The sequence below is a fragment of the Carettochelys insculpta genome, chromosome 8 (assembly GCF_033958435.1).
Source record: "Carettochelys insculpta isolate YL-2023 chromosome 8, ASM3395843v1, whole genome shotgun sequence".
Classification (NCBI taxonomy): Eukaryota; Metazoa; Chordata; order Testudines; family Carettochelyidae; genus Carettochelys; species Carettochelys insculpta.
In genome coordinates, this window is record NC_134144.1 from 21,168,673 (window position 1) to 21,186,785 (window position 18,113).

Below are 18,113 nucleotides of genomic sequence, written 5' to 3' on the forward strand. Positions count from 1 at the left end.
CCCAAACACCCTCATCCCAACATAAACTTCTCTCTTCTTTAGGGCTCAACTTGTGTTCACTTCATTTCCCTATCAACAAATCCTCTAAAAATGTGATAAACCTTAATCCCACTAGTATTTGTCTCAGACCCACAAAGAAATAGTGTTCATGACAATCTCATTCCACTCCCCAATGCCCTCAGAGTCTGAAAAATAAGATGAGGAGTGGAGAAACAGAAAGAGCATTCATAATAAAAACCAACCAATTCATTGTTGTACTCTAAGGCTATGTCTACATTAGACACAGAATTCAACTGCCAATACACAATTTTAGCTATGCCAATTGCGTAGCTAAAATCAATTTATCTGAGGTCAACTTCCATGTCTGTCAACATAGTGGAAGATCAACAGGAGCCTTTCTCCCGTTGACCTTCTTGAGTTCTAGCCTCTCGTGAAGAGTATAGGGGTTGACTTTGACCCCTGGGAGCATCATTTGTGTATGCGTGAAATCAAACCCCGGAAGGTTGACCACAAGCGAGTTGCTCTTCCACAGTAGTGTGACTGTAGCCCAAGTTGTCCCTGCAATATAATTTTATGCAGTGCTTTTTCTGTAAATAAAGAGGAGCTGGTACTCAGCCAGGTCCCACACCAGGGTTCCCGTGGCTCAGGTTGCCAGCAGAGCTTTGCATGCCAGCCATCTCCTCCCCACTGTGGAGCTGATGAGGGTCCCCTCACCCACAGGCTGGGGTTCCTGTGGCGGACAAGGTGGAGGTATGCTGTAATAGCACAAAAGAAAGCACCCATGTTACAAAACTGGACCTATTGCTGAATCACAGAATACTAGACTAGAAGGGACCCTAAGACATCATCGAGTCCAGTCTTCTCCCCTTAATAGAAGTTGGAGACACAATGTATGTCCATACTTGGAGCTGAAGGCACAATTTTCTACTAAAGGAGACATGATCGCGCTAACATGTTAAAACCACAGTGTAGCTGTGAAGGTGTGAGCGGCAGTAGGAGCTCTGTTGTCAAACAGATATGTATTTAGCATAGCTAACCTCACACAGCAGTTATGTTCTATTTTTAACACACAAATTTCATTAGAAATAGATTGTCTCCCCTCAAGCAGGAAATGGCACCTTCCAGCTCCAAGCACCGACAGACCATTAGGTCAGTTCAAACTAGAATAAGGGATGGTCTACACTGAAAACAGACTGTTACATGTTCTGTAACTGGTGTTCTTCAAGGTGTGTTGCTTATGTCCAATCCAAGTTGGGTGTTCCATGACGTGGGTGAAAGGCTGAGATGGCTCCCAGGTGCACCCTGACTGAGGAGAGGGATAAGCCCTCCCGTTCTAATCTCCACAGATAGGTTAAAATTACTGAGATGGATGCATGCGAGGGAGACACCCACACTGAAAACTTTTCCACTTAGCCATAGGGTGACCCTCATAGAGGGTTTTCTACTACTCAACAGTACTTCCTTTATGGAATCTGAACAGGCCAGATCCATATTTCTCAGCCATAGAGCATCCACGCTGTGAGGTGCAGGGGCTGGAGACTGCAGTACTGCAGTCTCCCTCCTTGCTGTGTCAACAGGTCTGGGCGGGTTGGCAATCTCATCAGCTTGCAAACTGACAGGTGCAGGAGGGTCGAGTACCAGTGCTGGAGCGCCCATGCCGGTGCCACGAAAGTGATCAACACCTGTCTGACGGAATCTTTAGGAGGACCCCGTGGACTAGTGGAATTGGACGGAACACATAGATCAGTAGGCCTGACCATGGAATACTAAAGGTGTCCCCCCAGGACCCTGCACTCTGATTGCGGTAAGAGCAAAACGTCCTGCATTTCGCATTGAGGTGGGAGGCAAACACATCCACTTGGGAATGACTCCGCTTCCAGAAAATGGAATGAACAACCTCCAGGTGGAGTGACCACTTGTGATGCATAAAGGACCTACTGAGCTGGTCTGCTAGTGAATTATGCACCTCTGACAGGTAATGGGCCTGCAACAGGATGCTGCGCTGTGTGCAGATATCCCAGAGCATGATGGCCTTGTGACGACAGGGAGAGGAATCTGCATTCCCATTTGTTTACATAATACATTGCTGTTATGTTGTCTTTACTGACTGACATGCAATGCCCCGCCATATTGGCCCTGAAGGTCACATGACGTAGTCTGATGGCCCTGAGCTCCCCCACATTTATGTGGAGTCGAAGGTCTGAATCATTCCGCAGAGCTTGCATTTGGAGCTGACCCAGATGCACTCTGCACCCCCAGTCTGAAGAGTCCTATAGCCATACCCTGTGGCGCATGGCAATTCCAGATGCCATAACATGAGTGGCAGCATCTGCAGCACCCAGTGCAGCCTGTAGAGCCGCCCTGGAAACCAGTTTGTTCTCCACCACCACTGCTGTGAAGTCCTGTTTGGCTTTGGCTGGCACCAGTTCAGAGAACCTCGAGAGGGCACTGACCACGCTATAAGTATCTACTAACCAGGGCCTGCTGGTTAACAATTCTCAGAATTTTGGGGAGTAAGGGCACTTTGAAGTTGCGCAGGTACTTCCAAGTGCCTGTGCTACACAGAATGCTGGCATTTCGAAGTTTGTCATGGGGAGAATTAGCCTCATGAAGTGCTGCATATTCATCACAGCACTTCATTAGTATTCTCTGATCAGGCCAATTACCATGCCCCTTCGAAGAACGTGGCTAGTGTAGAGACAGCCATAGAGTCTGACTATATTGTAACTAACCAACAGCCTACATCCACATGGAGAGTGATTCACTGTACAGCACATTCCTCTTAATGCTCGATCGAAGGCTGAAAAGTACGAATTCTGAGAATTACAGATACAGCTGTGGCAAAGAAGGATGCCCACAATGACAGTTTTGTTGGATTCCGAATCACTCACACTTCTGATATTTTCCAAAGTGTGGTTAGATTCTCTAGCATGAAAAGTAGAACATTGCCTACTGATTCTAATATTTTCATCTGTCAATCTTTGCAGGAATTATTTGGCTGCTTCTGAGGAAGTGGGCAGATACTTTCAAGCCTCAACATATTTGTAAACTTTTGACAAAGACATTCTGGAGTAATCAAATATTAATCTTAGCATTCACAGGAGATTTCTATGAAACAATTTGCAATTTCCAAGAAAAACATTTCAAGCGTACAAATGACTAATTTTGAACTGACTAAAAATGTGGATTTCTCATTGCTGTCAGTGTCCCTCTTTCATTTCCAAACAAAATCCTTGTGGTGACTTTTGGAACATTTTCTTGGATTAGCCAAGAAAAACTGCTTCCTCTTAAACTGCTTCACCTATATCAGGTGACACTATAAAGCTGTATTTCTTCCGTCAACATCACATACACCAAGCTTCAAAAAAGAAGTTATTCAGGGGGCAGTGGGACCAGAGTACACCATGGGAGATTTGATCACAATAAAAATAAGAGCTAAGAAGCTGGATCAGAGAGGACATATAATAAAAATCTGTCTTAAGGCTTCTGAGACATCTAGTTTGGAATCCGAATGAATAGACACGTGGGAAATTATGTTTCTACAATGTAAGCATATACCTTTCTGATGTGACTGGATATCCGCTGAGATGATAAGAGAAACTGGATTAATTTTGCGTAAAGGAAATGAACTGTATATTTCTCTCCTACAATATTTTGATGTAGCAAGTAAATGCTTTTCGTAATTTTCTGTTATCCACTCAGATCTAACACCCGTATATATGTCAGAGATATCGGCTGAATTAGCCACATCTTTCTCAAAACACTTCCAAGGTTGAGAGAACAAAAATTCCTACGTAAGACTCCGCTGGAAGAAAAGGACTACCAGCTACTGTGCAAATTCTATCATTATGACACTTAACTCAGTTTGGGATGGTCTACTGTCCTAAAAGACGTACAAGGAGAATACTGTTCTCCTGGAGGCACAGAACCTAACTGGGCCTTCGCTATAAATTTGCTCCAGCACCTTTGTTGGGCATGTCCTTGAAGTTTTCCGTATGTTACCCTACACCTGTCATCATTCTACAGATGCAGGGGAGTGTTAATACATGAAACTATAACATTTCCAACAGCTCTTGTGATGAATTTCTGCCCTGGACCAAGTAAATTGCCATGTAGGGACCACACCCCAAGAACCTAGAATACCTGGGCACTATTGTGAGAGGAACTGTTTACTACTGATTTGTGTCTGAGAAGAATATATGTGGATTTTCACTGATGGCAGCATGGCTGCAAATCACCCAGTGTAAAAATGACTAAATAACCACTGTTTGCTGCTGGACAATTAAGGTATTACATTAAAAAAGTGGTATGATGTAGGTTCCATTGAAGAGGCAAGTGACAGAGGTGGAGGGTGGAGAACAAGAAGTCTAAAACAGCCCAGCTATTGACTCCAAACTGTGTGTTAGCACAAAAGTATGATTATAATCCTCAAGCAAAGGTACCTTCCTTAAGCTACTGAGAAGTTGAGGATACAAAATCCCACCAAAGACATTTCATTTATTTTTCACATATGGAAAAATTAAGATTTTCTGTTTGTTTCTTGTGGCAGAACAAACACGCTAGTTTAAGACTCTTTCTCAAGCTGTGATTCAGCTCCTGTTGAAGACAACTGGAGTTTTTAAAACTGATGCCAGTGGTATGCCAAGTCAGGTCTGCAGAGCACAGAAGAGGAACCATCATTGATTTCCCTGGAGACAGACACACCGAGAAAGACCTGGCTAGTTTAGGAAGTGGGAATTATGACTCCAGCCTATGACTGTGGCTCCAATACAAGAAAAAGACTTCTAAGAAAAATAAATCTTAAGTGTTATGATGTGGGTCTATGTCACCAAGGCACCTTGGGTGTAACACAGTCATTGCCAAACGTACAATGAGTGCCTACTATATCCGAAGTAGTAGCTTCATCAGCATTCAGTTGCAGATTGGTACAGTGGACAGAGCACAGGACTAAGAATTAGGAGACATGGGTTTTATTCCTGACAAAATGTTTGTTTGAAGCACTGTTACAGCTCCTCACTAACCAGTTATTTTCCATTTCCCAATTCTCTGAGTGACGAAGATGATACTCTTAGCCTGATGAGAATACCTTTGAATGCTAAGGAACTGACGGTACTGCTGATTTTATTGGGGAGGAGTTACAGATTTACTAAATATTATGTACAAACAAATTTACCTGATGTTGCCCCGATCATTAAGTCAATTTAAGTTTTTTAATTTTTGAAAATAAAATTAAAATGCATATACTTGATATAATTGATTATATTTTTCAAAACCTGAGGAAAAAGTTTGTATTAATAAAGAATTAAAGTGATTCAAACATTAGATAGAGCTTGTTGGTAAACAATATTTGCAGCTTTTCTATCTTTAGCTAGAACAAACAGGGTTCACCCCTCCCCCCCAATTTCTGCTCTCATTGTAATAATGTATAGTTGCCCATGTCCAAAGCAATCTGCTCTCTCTCACAGGCTCAAACTTTGGCAGGGACAGCCTGACCCATTTACGAAGGAACTAGATTTAGTTTCACTTTTTGTAGCTTTTGAGTTTAGGAGGTGAACGCATTCATGAACACCCCAGAAGCCTCTGCTTAGCTCCTGGTTTCCACAAAACTGCAGAGGGGTCTCAGAGATGGCTCAGGTAGCTCCAGCTGTACAGACATAGTGGTTAAAAAGTCAGAAAACCAATCAGGTGCCAGGTACCTAAAGCCAGACAATATATCCAAAGGACTGTGGACCGAGGACAGAACTATCTTTTCTGGGGTTGAAAACACTTTAAGGGAGCTCCTTGTGTGTATTTTTTTCCAAGCAAAACCACATTTGCAGTGTGACTATATACATCTTCAGATTCCTACTATGCAAACCATCTTATTGGGAAGGTACTGGAGAACAAACTTAAAACAGGGGTGTGCTTGTGGCTATTGAGAGGTGGAGAATTAGTTAATATCGTTGATGTTGTAGCTTCACCCATTCCTCTTCTAGAAACTTTTCTTTTTCTTGTGTCCAGTCAAGTTCCCCTTTGTATACTATTGTTTTTGTGTGTGTGATTTCGCGTGTTGTAGTTTGTATTTTTGTATTTCATTTCTTGAGACCCATGTTATATTCCTATTATTATTATTATTCTTGTGGAGTAGGAAAGAAAAAAGGGCTAAAGTCACTTTGGTTTCCAATAACATTTTCTTCTAGTTTTCAAATCTTAATAGTGACTGAGCTGTATCAAAACAGAGCATTACCAAATTTCTCCATTTTGTCCCTTTTCTATAAGGTTTATTGAGAAGCAATCTTATTCCAGGTTTTTCTGGTTCATCTTGGTTCAGTTTCTTTCAACATTCACACCATTTGAGGACTGTACTTGCTTCAGTGAGTCTGTCTTTTTTCTGTTTGGTTTTATGAGAAGCAATCCTATTCCAGGCACATCCTTTTTTCCCAGCACAACTGAACTCTTATTGTTTTATGTTATGATATGAGGAGGCTGTATACCAAATTTGGTCATCCTGGTTCCTACCATTTAGGCAGAGTTCTTGATCGAACAGACAAACCCTCGAAAATATATAGTAGATGCAGTCATTTCAACTGTGAAATAAAGTTTCAAAAAAGTCAAAATAAATATTAAACCACATCATACCTGGTATCATTTTTATCCTAAAACCATTTGCTATCAGCCTTGGATCCGATAAGTAACTTGATCCATTAAATTTTTGGCAATTATTTGGCATACTGTAGAGATAATCCATATACTGAGATCCGCTCAAAAGACTGGAAAACAAAAGCAAACAATAATTTCCCATGGCTTAAAATAGAAATGTGAGTGAACAATAATATATTTACTGTCAGAAAGATGATAACAATCTGTTAATTCCACAATTAGTCTATTAGCCATATATTATGGTGTTATAATCTATTAGCCATTTTTAAAAGGACATTTACGTATGAAAAATACTAGGGATTAATGGATTTTTACTTGTAAAAAGGTAAAATTAGATTTTTGGAAAACATAAAACTCCAGTTCAAATAAACCTGAAAAAGACAGACTTGACTGACTGGTGGGTTTTTTTTTCCATCACAAACATTTGTTTTATTTTTGTAACAGACATTCTAACAATAAATTGAACAAATCAAAAGCATGTGCTTATTATCAGAGAGGTAGCCGTGTTAGTTTGTATCTTCAAGAACAAAAAGTCCTGTGGCACCTTATAGACTAACAGATATTTTGGAGCATAAGCTTTTGTGGGCAAAGACCCGCTTCAAAGTTTATGCTCCAAAATATCTGTTAGCCTATAAGGTGCCACAGGACTTCTTGATGTGCTTATTATATTATTCTAAGAAAAAGCATTATAATTAAAAATTAAAACTGCTTGATAATAAAGCAGTTATAAAAACTAAATGGCAAGAATGATCCAATTTAATAAAAAAGTATGATAAAAATAGACATTATCTGTTAAAGTGCACAGATAAGGATGCTAATTCAGTTGTAGTCTATGTATTTGCCCAAAACCTAGATGTGCACAAATTAACAGTAGACATTACTGGCTCCATAGGCAATATTGATGAGGAGCTCTGGAAGGCAATGTCTAGATTACAGGGATTAGTTGACAGAAGTTTTTGTCGGAAGATATCTTCCGACAAAACTTCTGTTGATAGATTGCGGTCACATTGCCAAGTGGATTATAAGAGTGATCCGCTCTGTCGACTGAGAGTGGCCAGATAGCCCAGCTACTCTATCAGCAAAACGGCCAACCAGAAGCACAGCAGACAGGGCTACCCACTGTCCCAGAAGCTCTGTCTGTTGACAGAGGCATTATTCCTCACGGGGAGCAGAGGAGAACTGTTGACAAAAGTGTTTGCTGTCGACAGAATACCTTGGGAATCTGGACGTTCCATGTGTTTTGTTGGCAAAACGGCCATTTTGCCGACAAAACCCTCTAGTGTAGACATAGCTGAAGTATTAACCAAAGCACTGGGTGATCAATAAAATAATTTAAGTATCTGGCCCCCATTCTATCACCATTAAAATCATTTACAAAATTCCTGACTTCAATCTGAGCAGGACCAGGCTTCCTTTTAATTTTAAACACGTGGTGTAAAATGTGAAAGTTACTTTTTCCCGTAGACACTGAAGGAAAATTTATTTACCTGATAGTAACTGGAGTTCTTTGAGTTGTGTGGTCCCTATTTGTGTTCTACTCAAGGCGTACATTTGCTCTATGCCCCTGAGATGGGAAGATTTTCATTAATGTAATCAGTTGGTCCATACCTGTGCCTCTTTGGGGGTAGCTAGACTGCAATTATAAATGCTCAGCCAGTGTAATCAAATTCCTTTTTCTTGATGTGGATCGGTCCCATGGGTGTGCGCAGCATTGTTCCTCTTCTTTCACTTACCAGTACTGGGGTCAGTCCCACCCCTTTGGAGGTTGATGGTTTCAGAGAACCATTGGCTCTCTATATCACCAGCCAAACCTATGTGCCCCTTGAGTTCCTGACACAACTGTACTAGGATGCAGAATCAGACCACGTTTGGTGAGTGTATGGGAAGAAGCTCTCTTTTTCTACGAAGACTTGGGAGTGAATCTCTCCTTTTTATGAGAGTGATTGCTCTATTCTCTTCCCTGTCCTTTGCTCTGCCCTCTCATGTTTGGAGCTAGGGAGCACTGTACTCAGAGACGATCTTCTCAGCACTTCTGACCAATGAACAGTGGGTCTGATGACTCAGGGTTGGACTGGGGCTTCACTTGGCATTCCTGAAGGAATTTTTTGAATGGAGCTCTCAAGACTGCTAGGTTCTGAGGGAAAAGGAGGACCAAATATTGCCACTTGGAGGAGATACCGTTTTTCCCAGGCAGTAAACTTAAGTGTCATGGAAACCACTAACTGGGAAGACCTGGGAACAGGCCACAAAACTCTCGAAGCCAGGGATTTTAGGGATACAAAATACTTCAAATGTTGGGAATATTGGGGTGGAGAAATACCTCCTATACCTTTATTAACACTAACTAAACACTGCCACTAACTAATTAGATAAAATGTAAACAACTTCCACAGAAAGATTTGAAATTGAAGCAGACCCTGTAAAGCTGCAGACCCTGGAAAGGTACCATCACAGGGTGGTAGAAAGGGACTGAAGTGGTGGGAAATCTGCACCATCCCCTATGCCCTCAGTTTGGAGCCCAACAAGATGTAGGCACAGACCAGTGAACACTGCTAATAAGTTTTCTGGTCTCAGGTGCATGAAGCTTTTGTGCACCTTGAGTGAAGGACCATCACTCAAAGAAAAATTGGTGCCAAAGGCCTCCTCAGTGTTTATTGTAGATAATTGCTATGTGATACTTAAAAAAAAAACAAAACAAAAAATATCCCACCATCACACCCTTGCTTCTACTATACCTGTCAGTTAATACAATTGGCTTGTCCAGTTTCTCTATAGGGAGTTTGTGTTGCTCCAGTAGTTTTTTATAAAGTAGGGCTTCTTCCACTCTATATGGATTTAGCAACATGACCTTTTTTTCAGAAGCCACTATCCATGCATCAGGAAAGCTCAGGTGACAGATCAGGCAAGACTCGTGTTTATCAGAATTTCTCCTCTCAAGCCTTTGAAGTTTGCGTTTAAAAGAACTCATAGAAAAGGGCACTGGTACAATTTTCACAGATTGGTTATATCTCTGTTTCTTTTCAATCTGAGACTGAAAAAGTCTGTCAAGTTTCTGCTGGTCAGAAAGAGAAGCTGTCAGTTTGGGCTTGTATCTTTTTTCTATCTCTTTTGTTGATCTCTGAATTCTCTGCTCCATGGCTTTTTTGGTTTGTCTGTTGTATCGTTCCAGATCTTTGGTGGCTTTTTCTTCATACCTAAAGGGAAAGTGGGGCAGGGGGTGGAGAGGAAGTGAGAAATCAGAAATGTAACAATCTAAAGGTTACATTGTGATACCAGTTCTAATACAGTCATGTACTTCTATTATGTGCACATTAGCTCTCACTGCATCTTGTCTCAGATACTTAGCTCTTCTGTACTCTACCCCATTGAGCAAGTGAAAGACAAGCTTTTGAAGAGTGTGAAGATCAAAAGAGCTGAGCTGTTACTTCTGCTTTATATCCAACAGCTCAATCTAACTGTAAGTTTGTAACCAGAAATAATGTTTCAGAATTATATGTTCAATTTATAGGCATTTAATTTGTACTGCAGAGCGGTGGCCTCTTGGCATTTTGACCTCAAATGGTTTTAAATTATTTGAACGTTTAGGCATGAACACTGACACTGATACCTACATTCATAATGTTGGGTGACTACTGGTAATTGCTACGTCAATCAACGTATCTGATAAGAGCAGGCATTTGGTAGCAAACTGCTATTGAATACTGCTTGCTCAGACCCATGACTGAATTGTAGGAGACCCAAGAAAAGACTGACTTCAAGTGGAATTTCAGTAAGTGCCTAGTCTACAAAAATCAGCTTGAATAACTGAATAACTTTATAAAGAAACAGATAAGAGCGATGCAGTTTGTTGTAGAGATTCTTTAAGCACATTTAACAATACATACAAAACAATGCTATGGATCAGACCATCTCTAGAAAGACTAGTTTTAGAATTTGTAAAGACTGAGATTGCCTGGCATTTTAATGAAACAAGGGCATAAATTCTGCATAGCATAAAAAAAGTAAATGAGGCTCTTCCATTTATGCTTTAATAACATAAAAGCAAAGAGATATTCAGTGGAAGTGAAAGCTAAAATTCAAAAATAATAAATGCAGTTATCCAACATACATGTTACCTTCCCATGGAATTCACTGTCACAACATATCACTGAGGTCAAATACATAGCAGGATTCAAACAACCATGATTCATTTATATGAATAATGAGCTGATCCACAGTTACATTGGACAGGATAAAAATAATACAGAATATAAATGCTACTGCTTAAGACAACCACTAACTGACAGGGGCTAAGGAAGGAATTAAATTAATTGTCCATTCTGGGATTTCTTGTACCTTCCCTTCAAGTGTCAAGTTCTAACCTCTGTGAGAAACAAGATGCTGAACTACACTGACCACTAGTCATTGTTGTGGCAATTCCTGTGTTCCTCTGTGGCTGAAAAGGACCTGGGAGCTGTAGTGGATGAGAAGCTGGACATGAGTCAACAGTGTGCCGTTGTAGCCAAGAAAGCTAACGGCATATTAGGTTGCATCAAGAGGAGCGCTGCTAGTAGATCCAGAGAAATGATTGTTCCTCTTTATTCGGCTTTGGTGAGGCCGCATCTAGAGTATTGTGTCCAGTTCTGGGCCCCCAATTATAGGAAGGATGTGGATACACTGGAGACGGTCCAGCGGAGAGCGACCAAAATAATTAGGGGGCTGGAGCATATGACTTATGAAGAAAGGTTGAGGGAATTGGGACTGTTTAGTCTGCAGAAGAGAAGACTGAGGGGGGACTTGATAACAGCCTTCAACTTACTGAAGGGAGGTTGGAAAGAGGCCGGAGAGAGGCTGTTCACAGTGGTCACGGATGGCAGACAATGGAACAATGGTCTCAAGTTGCGGTTGGAAAGGTCCAGGTTGAACATTAGGAAAAACTTTTTCACTAGGCGGGTGGTAAAGCATTGGAATGGTCTACCCAGGGAAGTAGTGGAGTCTCCATCCCTGGAGGTGTTTAAGTCTCGCCTCGACAAAGCCCTGGCAGGGCTGATCTGACGGGTTTGGTCCTACTTACAGCAGGGGGCTGGATTTGATGGCTTTTTTAGGTCTCTTCTAGCTCTATTGTTCCATGATTCTATGTACATACAGGCCGTACCCAGACCCTTGAAGTGAGGACTGTTTGTATATCAATACTGTAGTATAAAGAGGATTGAGATCCTGTGTCTAGCTGTGCAACCCTTGCTTTGGATGCTGGCGAGTATTTAAGTATGTAACTGTAGTGACTTCATGAGAAAAAGCAGAAGTGAGTGCTGAGCAACCAGAGAAGGAGGTTACTTACCTTGTGCAGTAATGATGGTTCTTTGAGATGTCCCTCCCCCATGGGTGTCTACGTGTCCTCATGCTGGAGCTCTCAGACTCTTCTATAGCTATGGTTCATGCATGTGCAGTAGTGCCTCCTCATGCTATCTGTCACATCTGTGCAGCACAGGCCCCTCCATTCCTTCTGCACCCTAGCTAATAGAGCAGGATGCTCCAAAGCAGAGGAAGGAGGGAGGGAAGTGGAACACTCACAGGGACACATATTTTGAAGAACCATTCTAGTGCATGAGTTGAGTAACTTCCTCTTTTTCAAGTAGTTTCACCGTAGGTGCTCCACTCTGGCTGACTATAAAGCAGTAGTCACTCTCTGGAGGTGGGTTTGGAACCCAGTAATTATTAGAGTCGACAGAACTGCTTGGCCCACTTGAATGGAGGAAGCAAATCCAAGATGAAAGAGCACAGTGCTGTGCAAATGTGTTGCTCGAATACCACGTTGCTACCCTGCATATGTCCATAAGGGGTACACTTTTGAGAAAGGTGGTGGTGTAAGACAAAGCCCTTGTAGAATGGGGGGTGACAGCAGTTGGAAGGTCTTTCTGGTGAAGAGTGTAACAGGTGTGTATGCAGGTGGAGATCCACTTGGAAAGCCATTGAGACACAAAAGGATAGTCCCTGGAGCATCTCAAAGAGATCTATGAAAAGCTGGTGCCAACCTTGAAACACATGACTGAGGGCCACTGTGCTAATCTCCCACTCATGATGATTGCTGAACAAGCAGCTAAGGGTGTCCGTGGTCACGTTCAGTACCCTGGGGAGGTATGTAGCTACCAGAGTGATGCAGTGCTGAAAGCACCAAGTCCATAGTTTTAGGGCTTCCACACACAGGAACGGAGACCAAATCCCACTCTACTGGTTGATGTAGTACATGCAGGTGGTGGTGTCTGTCAGCATATTGACCATCTTGTGCATGAGGTGCCATCAGAAATTTTGGCAAGCATAGCGGACTGCCCTGAGCTCTAGCAGATTTATGTGGAGCACTTGTTTGGTGAAAGACCACTTGCCTTGGACCATAAGGGAACCCAAATGGGCCCCCGATCCCATAAGGAAGGCTTCTGTAGTAAGGATAATAGAAGGGGGAAGTTGATGAAAAGGCACACCGCTCAGAATGTTGCCTGGACTTGTCCACCACTGGAGGGAGGCAAGATCACGTGGCAGAATGGCTATTGACGTGGACAGCGGGTCCCTGGCTGTCACACAGCATGACACCAGTCATGACTGGAGGCTCTGCATGTAAAGTCTGTCCAGTTTGACCACATATGTGGTGGCCATGTGTTCCAGAAGCTATAGGCAAACGCATGCTGTGATGGTGGAGGACAGCTGCACCACGAGAATAAGGTCATGAAGAGCTTTGAATCTGTGGACAAGAAGAGTAACCCTGGCTGTAATGGTGTTTCTGTGGGCCCTGACAAACTCTAAAATTTGAGTGGGCTGAAGGGTGGACTTTTTGTAGTTTATGAGAAAGCCGGGGCTCAGCAGAAGATCCGTGGTAACATGGAACATGCAAAGCACCTCCGGAAACAAAGGCCCCATTTACAAGGCAATTGTATGGGTACTGGAAGATAATGATCCCGAGGTGTTTTAGGTGGGCAACCATGACTGCCAGAGTTTTCAAGAACACCTTTGAAACGGCTGAAAGCCCAAATGGAAGGACCCGGTATTGGTAATGACAGGACCCCACTCTGAAGTGTAAAAACCGTCTGTGTGCTGGATGGATTGTGATATGGAAATAGACATCTTGTATATCAAGAGCTGAGAGCCAGACTATATTTGTCCATTGCTGGAATAATGGTTATGAGAGTCACCATATTGAAACATTGATAAAGGACATATTTGTTGAGCCTCCTGAGGTCAAGGATGGGTGTCCAGCCCCCATCCCATTCTTCTTCTGAATTACAAAGTACAGAGTAAAACCCCCTTCCCCGAAACTCCACTGGGCCCGGCTCAACAGTGCCCAGATGCAGGAGGTGCTGCACCTCTTGATCAAGTAGATTCTTGTGAGAGGTGTCCCTGAAGAGGAACAGGATAAGGGGGCCAATAAGGGGAGTACAAGTGAATGGGATGGAATAACACCAGGCCACTAGCTCATGAGCCACTTGTCATGAAATACCTGCATTAGTGTTTGGGGTGCTTGACAAGGTAGAGGGACATGCCAAGTCTGTACCTCTGGTTTCCAGTGCCAGTTTAGCAGTGGTGGACTGCTCCGGGAGCTGGAGAAATGTTGCATATAAGTAGGTCTTTAGCCTGTTAGCTCTGTCCCGTCTGGCCCCTGCAGTAAAGCTGGAGCACTGTGTACAGGTGTGAGTCTGATGACCCTCATCCAAGCATTTATTGCATGATGGGGGGTGGTTGGAGGCAGGCATCGCTTCCCTGCATGTTATGCATCACTTGAAGCCCGGGGAGCCTGGCATGGAGATGACAAGCAAGTAATACTACTCTAACACTAACTAAAACTTTTTTGTTTGTAACAGGATAATTCAACTTGGATAAGTAAACTAACAACAATAACTAATTAACTCTTTTTTTTGTCTTTCAGAGAGAGAGAGAGAGAGAGAGAGAGAGAGAGAGAGAAGCTCCTTCTGCTGCCAAGGGAGGTAGAGAAGGAACTGAGGCGCGTGTGCTATTTAAAACAAGGAAGTGTTATCACAGCTACAGAAGACACCCAGAGAGGAGCACCCAGGGGGACACTACTTGAAGAAGAATGGCTGTTACGCAGTTAGGCTCTATGAAACTTAAAAACTGCCATAATATGTTTCTGTGGAAATAAGTCAGATTAACTTTATCATCGTTTTAGGTTATGTAAAGAGAGGGACTTAACAATACAGATTTATAAGGGTGGGTGCCTCCCAGATACAAGCCTTCATGTTTGAAGACTGAGGAGAAATTTGCTCAATTCTTCTTTACCATTCCATTTAACATCCTGATTTTGTCTTATAATACAACTCAACCTGATTTTCAGTAGGAAGCAATATTAGCTTATATCAGTTGTGGAAATAAGTATTTGAACTTGTCATATGTTAATTTTATTCAATGATATATCCTGGAACAGTCAGATTCAATTACCTGCAAGTATGGTGGAAAACAAGGTTAACAGAAGGGTCACCATTTGTAGTTAATTATAATGTGCTAACATCCACATATGGTACTAATACTTAGTTTACTAAAGAAGTCAACTAGGGATGAGCAATAAATCATGTCCAGGAAAACATGGAGGAAATGTTAAGATAAAAAACATCTGGTACTTGTAAAATTAATGGGTGAAATCACTTGAACAGAAAAACTTAATCCTGAATATTGGGTTTTAACTCTGACCTGCTCTACACTCTTTCTGCTTTCAAAGCTAGTTTGTTACAAGGGTGAACAATTAATTATGTGGCTACTGGTTTTACTATGACATATTAAAACTTTCAAAACCCCATACATTTATAAGGAATACTTATTCTTACAGGTTTAATTCAGGAGAAAGTGTTAAATTTGTGGCATTTGTAAGGATCTGACAACATTCAATCTAGATTCAGAAAGTAAACAGCAGGGTCACTAACAACGAAAGCACTCTATTTCTCTTTTCAAGAAAGACCTTCAGTATAAGCTACTGTGATCCAGGTGTGCCACGAGGAATACAAGTAGTTGCCTTCTTGCTACTTTAAGGTGATTTAGGAAACTGGATTACAGATGATGCTGGAGTTCTAATTCAAAAGCAATTATTTTTTTAAAGGAAAATCTCAGGCTAATTTGAAAAAAGCTTTGCTGAAGAAGGAAAAATATAGCTACCTCCCATGTGACTTACCCCACATTTTACTATTTCTCACTTATACCTTCAGCCCAGATAGAAAGTTTTAGAAAACAATGAGGAATATATGAGATGGATGATTTGACATGGGCAATCTTTGATAAGATATTACTTGAAATAGCCCCAAATACTCCCAAAGTAACAATGAGGATATCTTTTGGCAATGTCAGCTCGCTCAGATAATTCAGGTCAATTATTTCAAACTCTATTGTGTTGTATAAGTATCACATTCTAGAGCTGCTTTTGAGAAAATACACCTTTTCTAGAACAACTTCTATTGTCACATTTATTGGCAACTTGTAAAAGTGTATGGACTCTCTTTTGGCTGACAATCTGAATCTTCTGCCCTTTTAAATACACAATCCCCTTGCTACTTATAGGTGACCTTATTTATCTAATTTAAGCAGAATGTATCTGGTAGGCTGAGTTAGTGGAGAACTACATTCTTTATGAAATATTAAACAAATCTTCAAGATTGCTATTGCTGAGAAGACAACTACAGATCCTTCTGATTTGTCAGCTTCTCATAGAATCACAGAGCACCAGAACTGGAAGGGACCTCAAGAGGTCATCAAGTCAGCTCCCTGCCCTCTTGGCACAACAAAACACCATCTAGATCATCCCCGACAGGTGTCTGTCTAACCTGCTCTTAAATATCTCCAGCAATGGAGATTCCACAACCTTCCTAAGTAACTTACTGCAGTGTTTAACCACCCTGACAGTTAGGACGTTTTTCCTAATGACTAATCTAAATCTCACTTGCTGCAGTTTAAGCCTATTGCTCCTTGTCCTGTCCTCAGAGCCCAAGGAGAACAATTTTTCTCCCTCCTCCTTGCAACCCTCTTTGAGGTACTTGAAAACCACCATCATGTCCCCTCTAAATCTCTTTTCTAAACTAAACAAGCCCAGTTCTTTCAGTCTTCTCTCATAGCTCACGTTCTCTAGACCTTTAATCATTCTTGTTGCTCTTCTCTGGACCTTTTCCAATTTCTCCAGATCCTTCTTGACATGTGGTGACCAGAACTGGACACAATACTCCAGTTGAGGCCTAATGAGCACTGAGTAGAGCGGAAGAATCACTTCTCGCATCTTGCTCACAACACTCCTGTTAAAATATCCTAGAATCATGTTTGCTTTTTTGGCAACAGCATCACACTGTTAACTCATATTTAGCTTCTCTTGGATCTTTGCTCTCCTGGATTGTTGCTTGCCATAGCCAAGATTTAAACACTGAACCATATGACTTATGAGCTTATATATATAGCTCTTATATCCACCTGAAAGACAGAAAGCTGTAAAACCCCACACAATAATTTTGATGAAAATAAAGAAAATGTTAGGATGCTCATGTTTGTTCCCAAATGAATACTAGATAATTTTTTGCAAATGGGAAAAATTGTTTTTTGTAATAAATGCTGATTGGCTATTCCTTATATTCTGGAAAGTTCTCTCTATCTAATATATCGTTTGAAGGGAGTTATATTAAGTGCCGCTCTGCTGGCAGAAAATGACAAGTGTTATCTTTGGTAGCTATCACAGACTGTTGTTCAAAGGTTTTATTAATTAAAGTCAATGGAAATCAGCTTGAACAGATACTCCATTATATATTATATTATATATTTGTATATTGAATATCATATTTTATATATTATACAAATTAAATAGTATATTTGTATATTAGATATATTTTCTATATTATATTTTGTATATTTTATATCTTTTGTATATTACATGTAGCATATTAATTTTTAATTCAAGAATAATCCAATTTTTATTTAAAAATAAATGCTAGTAAAATATTAAAACTGAGATTTTAACTGCAGAAAAGTTAAGATAAAGTTACGGTTCCAATAACATCAGTCTTGCCACTGTTTGTGAGAGTCTGACCACAACAAGCCAAACATCACTTAGGACAAATATATATCAGAGAAAAATACAAATGGCTAAACATCAGAATGATCTTGCAACATTAAAATTAATCCATTGCTTCTCCTCCCTACCCTTTGATATGTCTGGCTTGAGTAACCTGCTGGGAGTTAAAACACTAATTGGCACAGCTCAGAGGATTACTGGTACACTCAAACCTTCCAAATGTATTAAGGTGCCGTTCCCATGCACCATGTAATGCAGGCGAGTAACGTTTTTAAAGTCTTGGAAATTTTATAAAATCAGCTTAAAATATTTGGTGTCAATAAAAATGACATATCTAGAGAGAGGTCTTCATTTTAGGTAACATGGAGATTTCAATATTTAGGGTTTGGTAACTCATCTATACTTTCACTGGAGATGATATTTACAGTGGAAAAGAAGCAAACTGGATATAAGGTTC

General features: G+C 41.0%; 1 protein-coding gene across 3 annotated transcripts in view; it reads right to left on the reverse strand.

Moving 5' to 3' along the window:
- PMS1 (PMS1 homolog 1, mismatch repair system component) overlaps positions 1-18,113 on the reverse strand; it is a 111,593-nt gene that overhangs the window by 4,464 nt on the left and 89,016 nt on the right. For all 3 annotated transcript variants that reach the window (XM_075001431.1, XM_075001429.1, XM_075001430.1), the window contains 2 exons: positions 9,375-9,833; positions 6,619-6,749 (listed from right to left, as the gene is read on the reverse strand). In XM_075001431.1, coding sequence (XP_074857532.1) covers positions 6,619-6,749; positions 9,375-9,833 — 590 coding nt within the window. The remainder of the gene's footprint in view (positions 1-6,618; positions 6,750-9,374; positions 9,834-18,113) is intronic.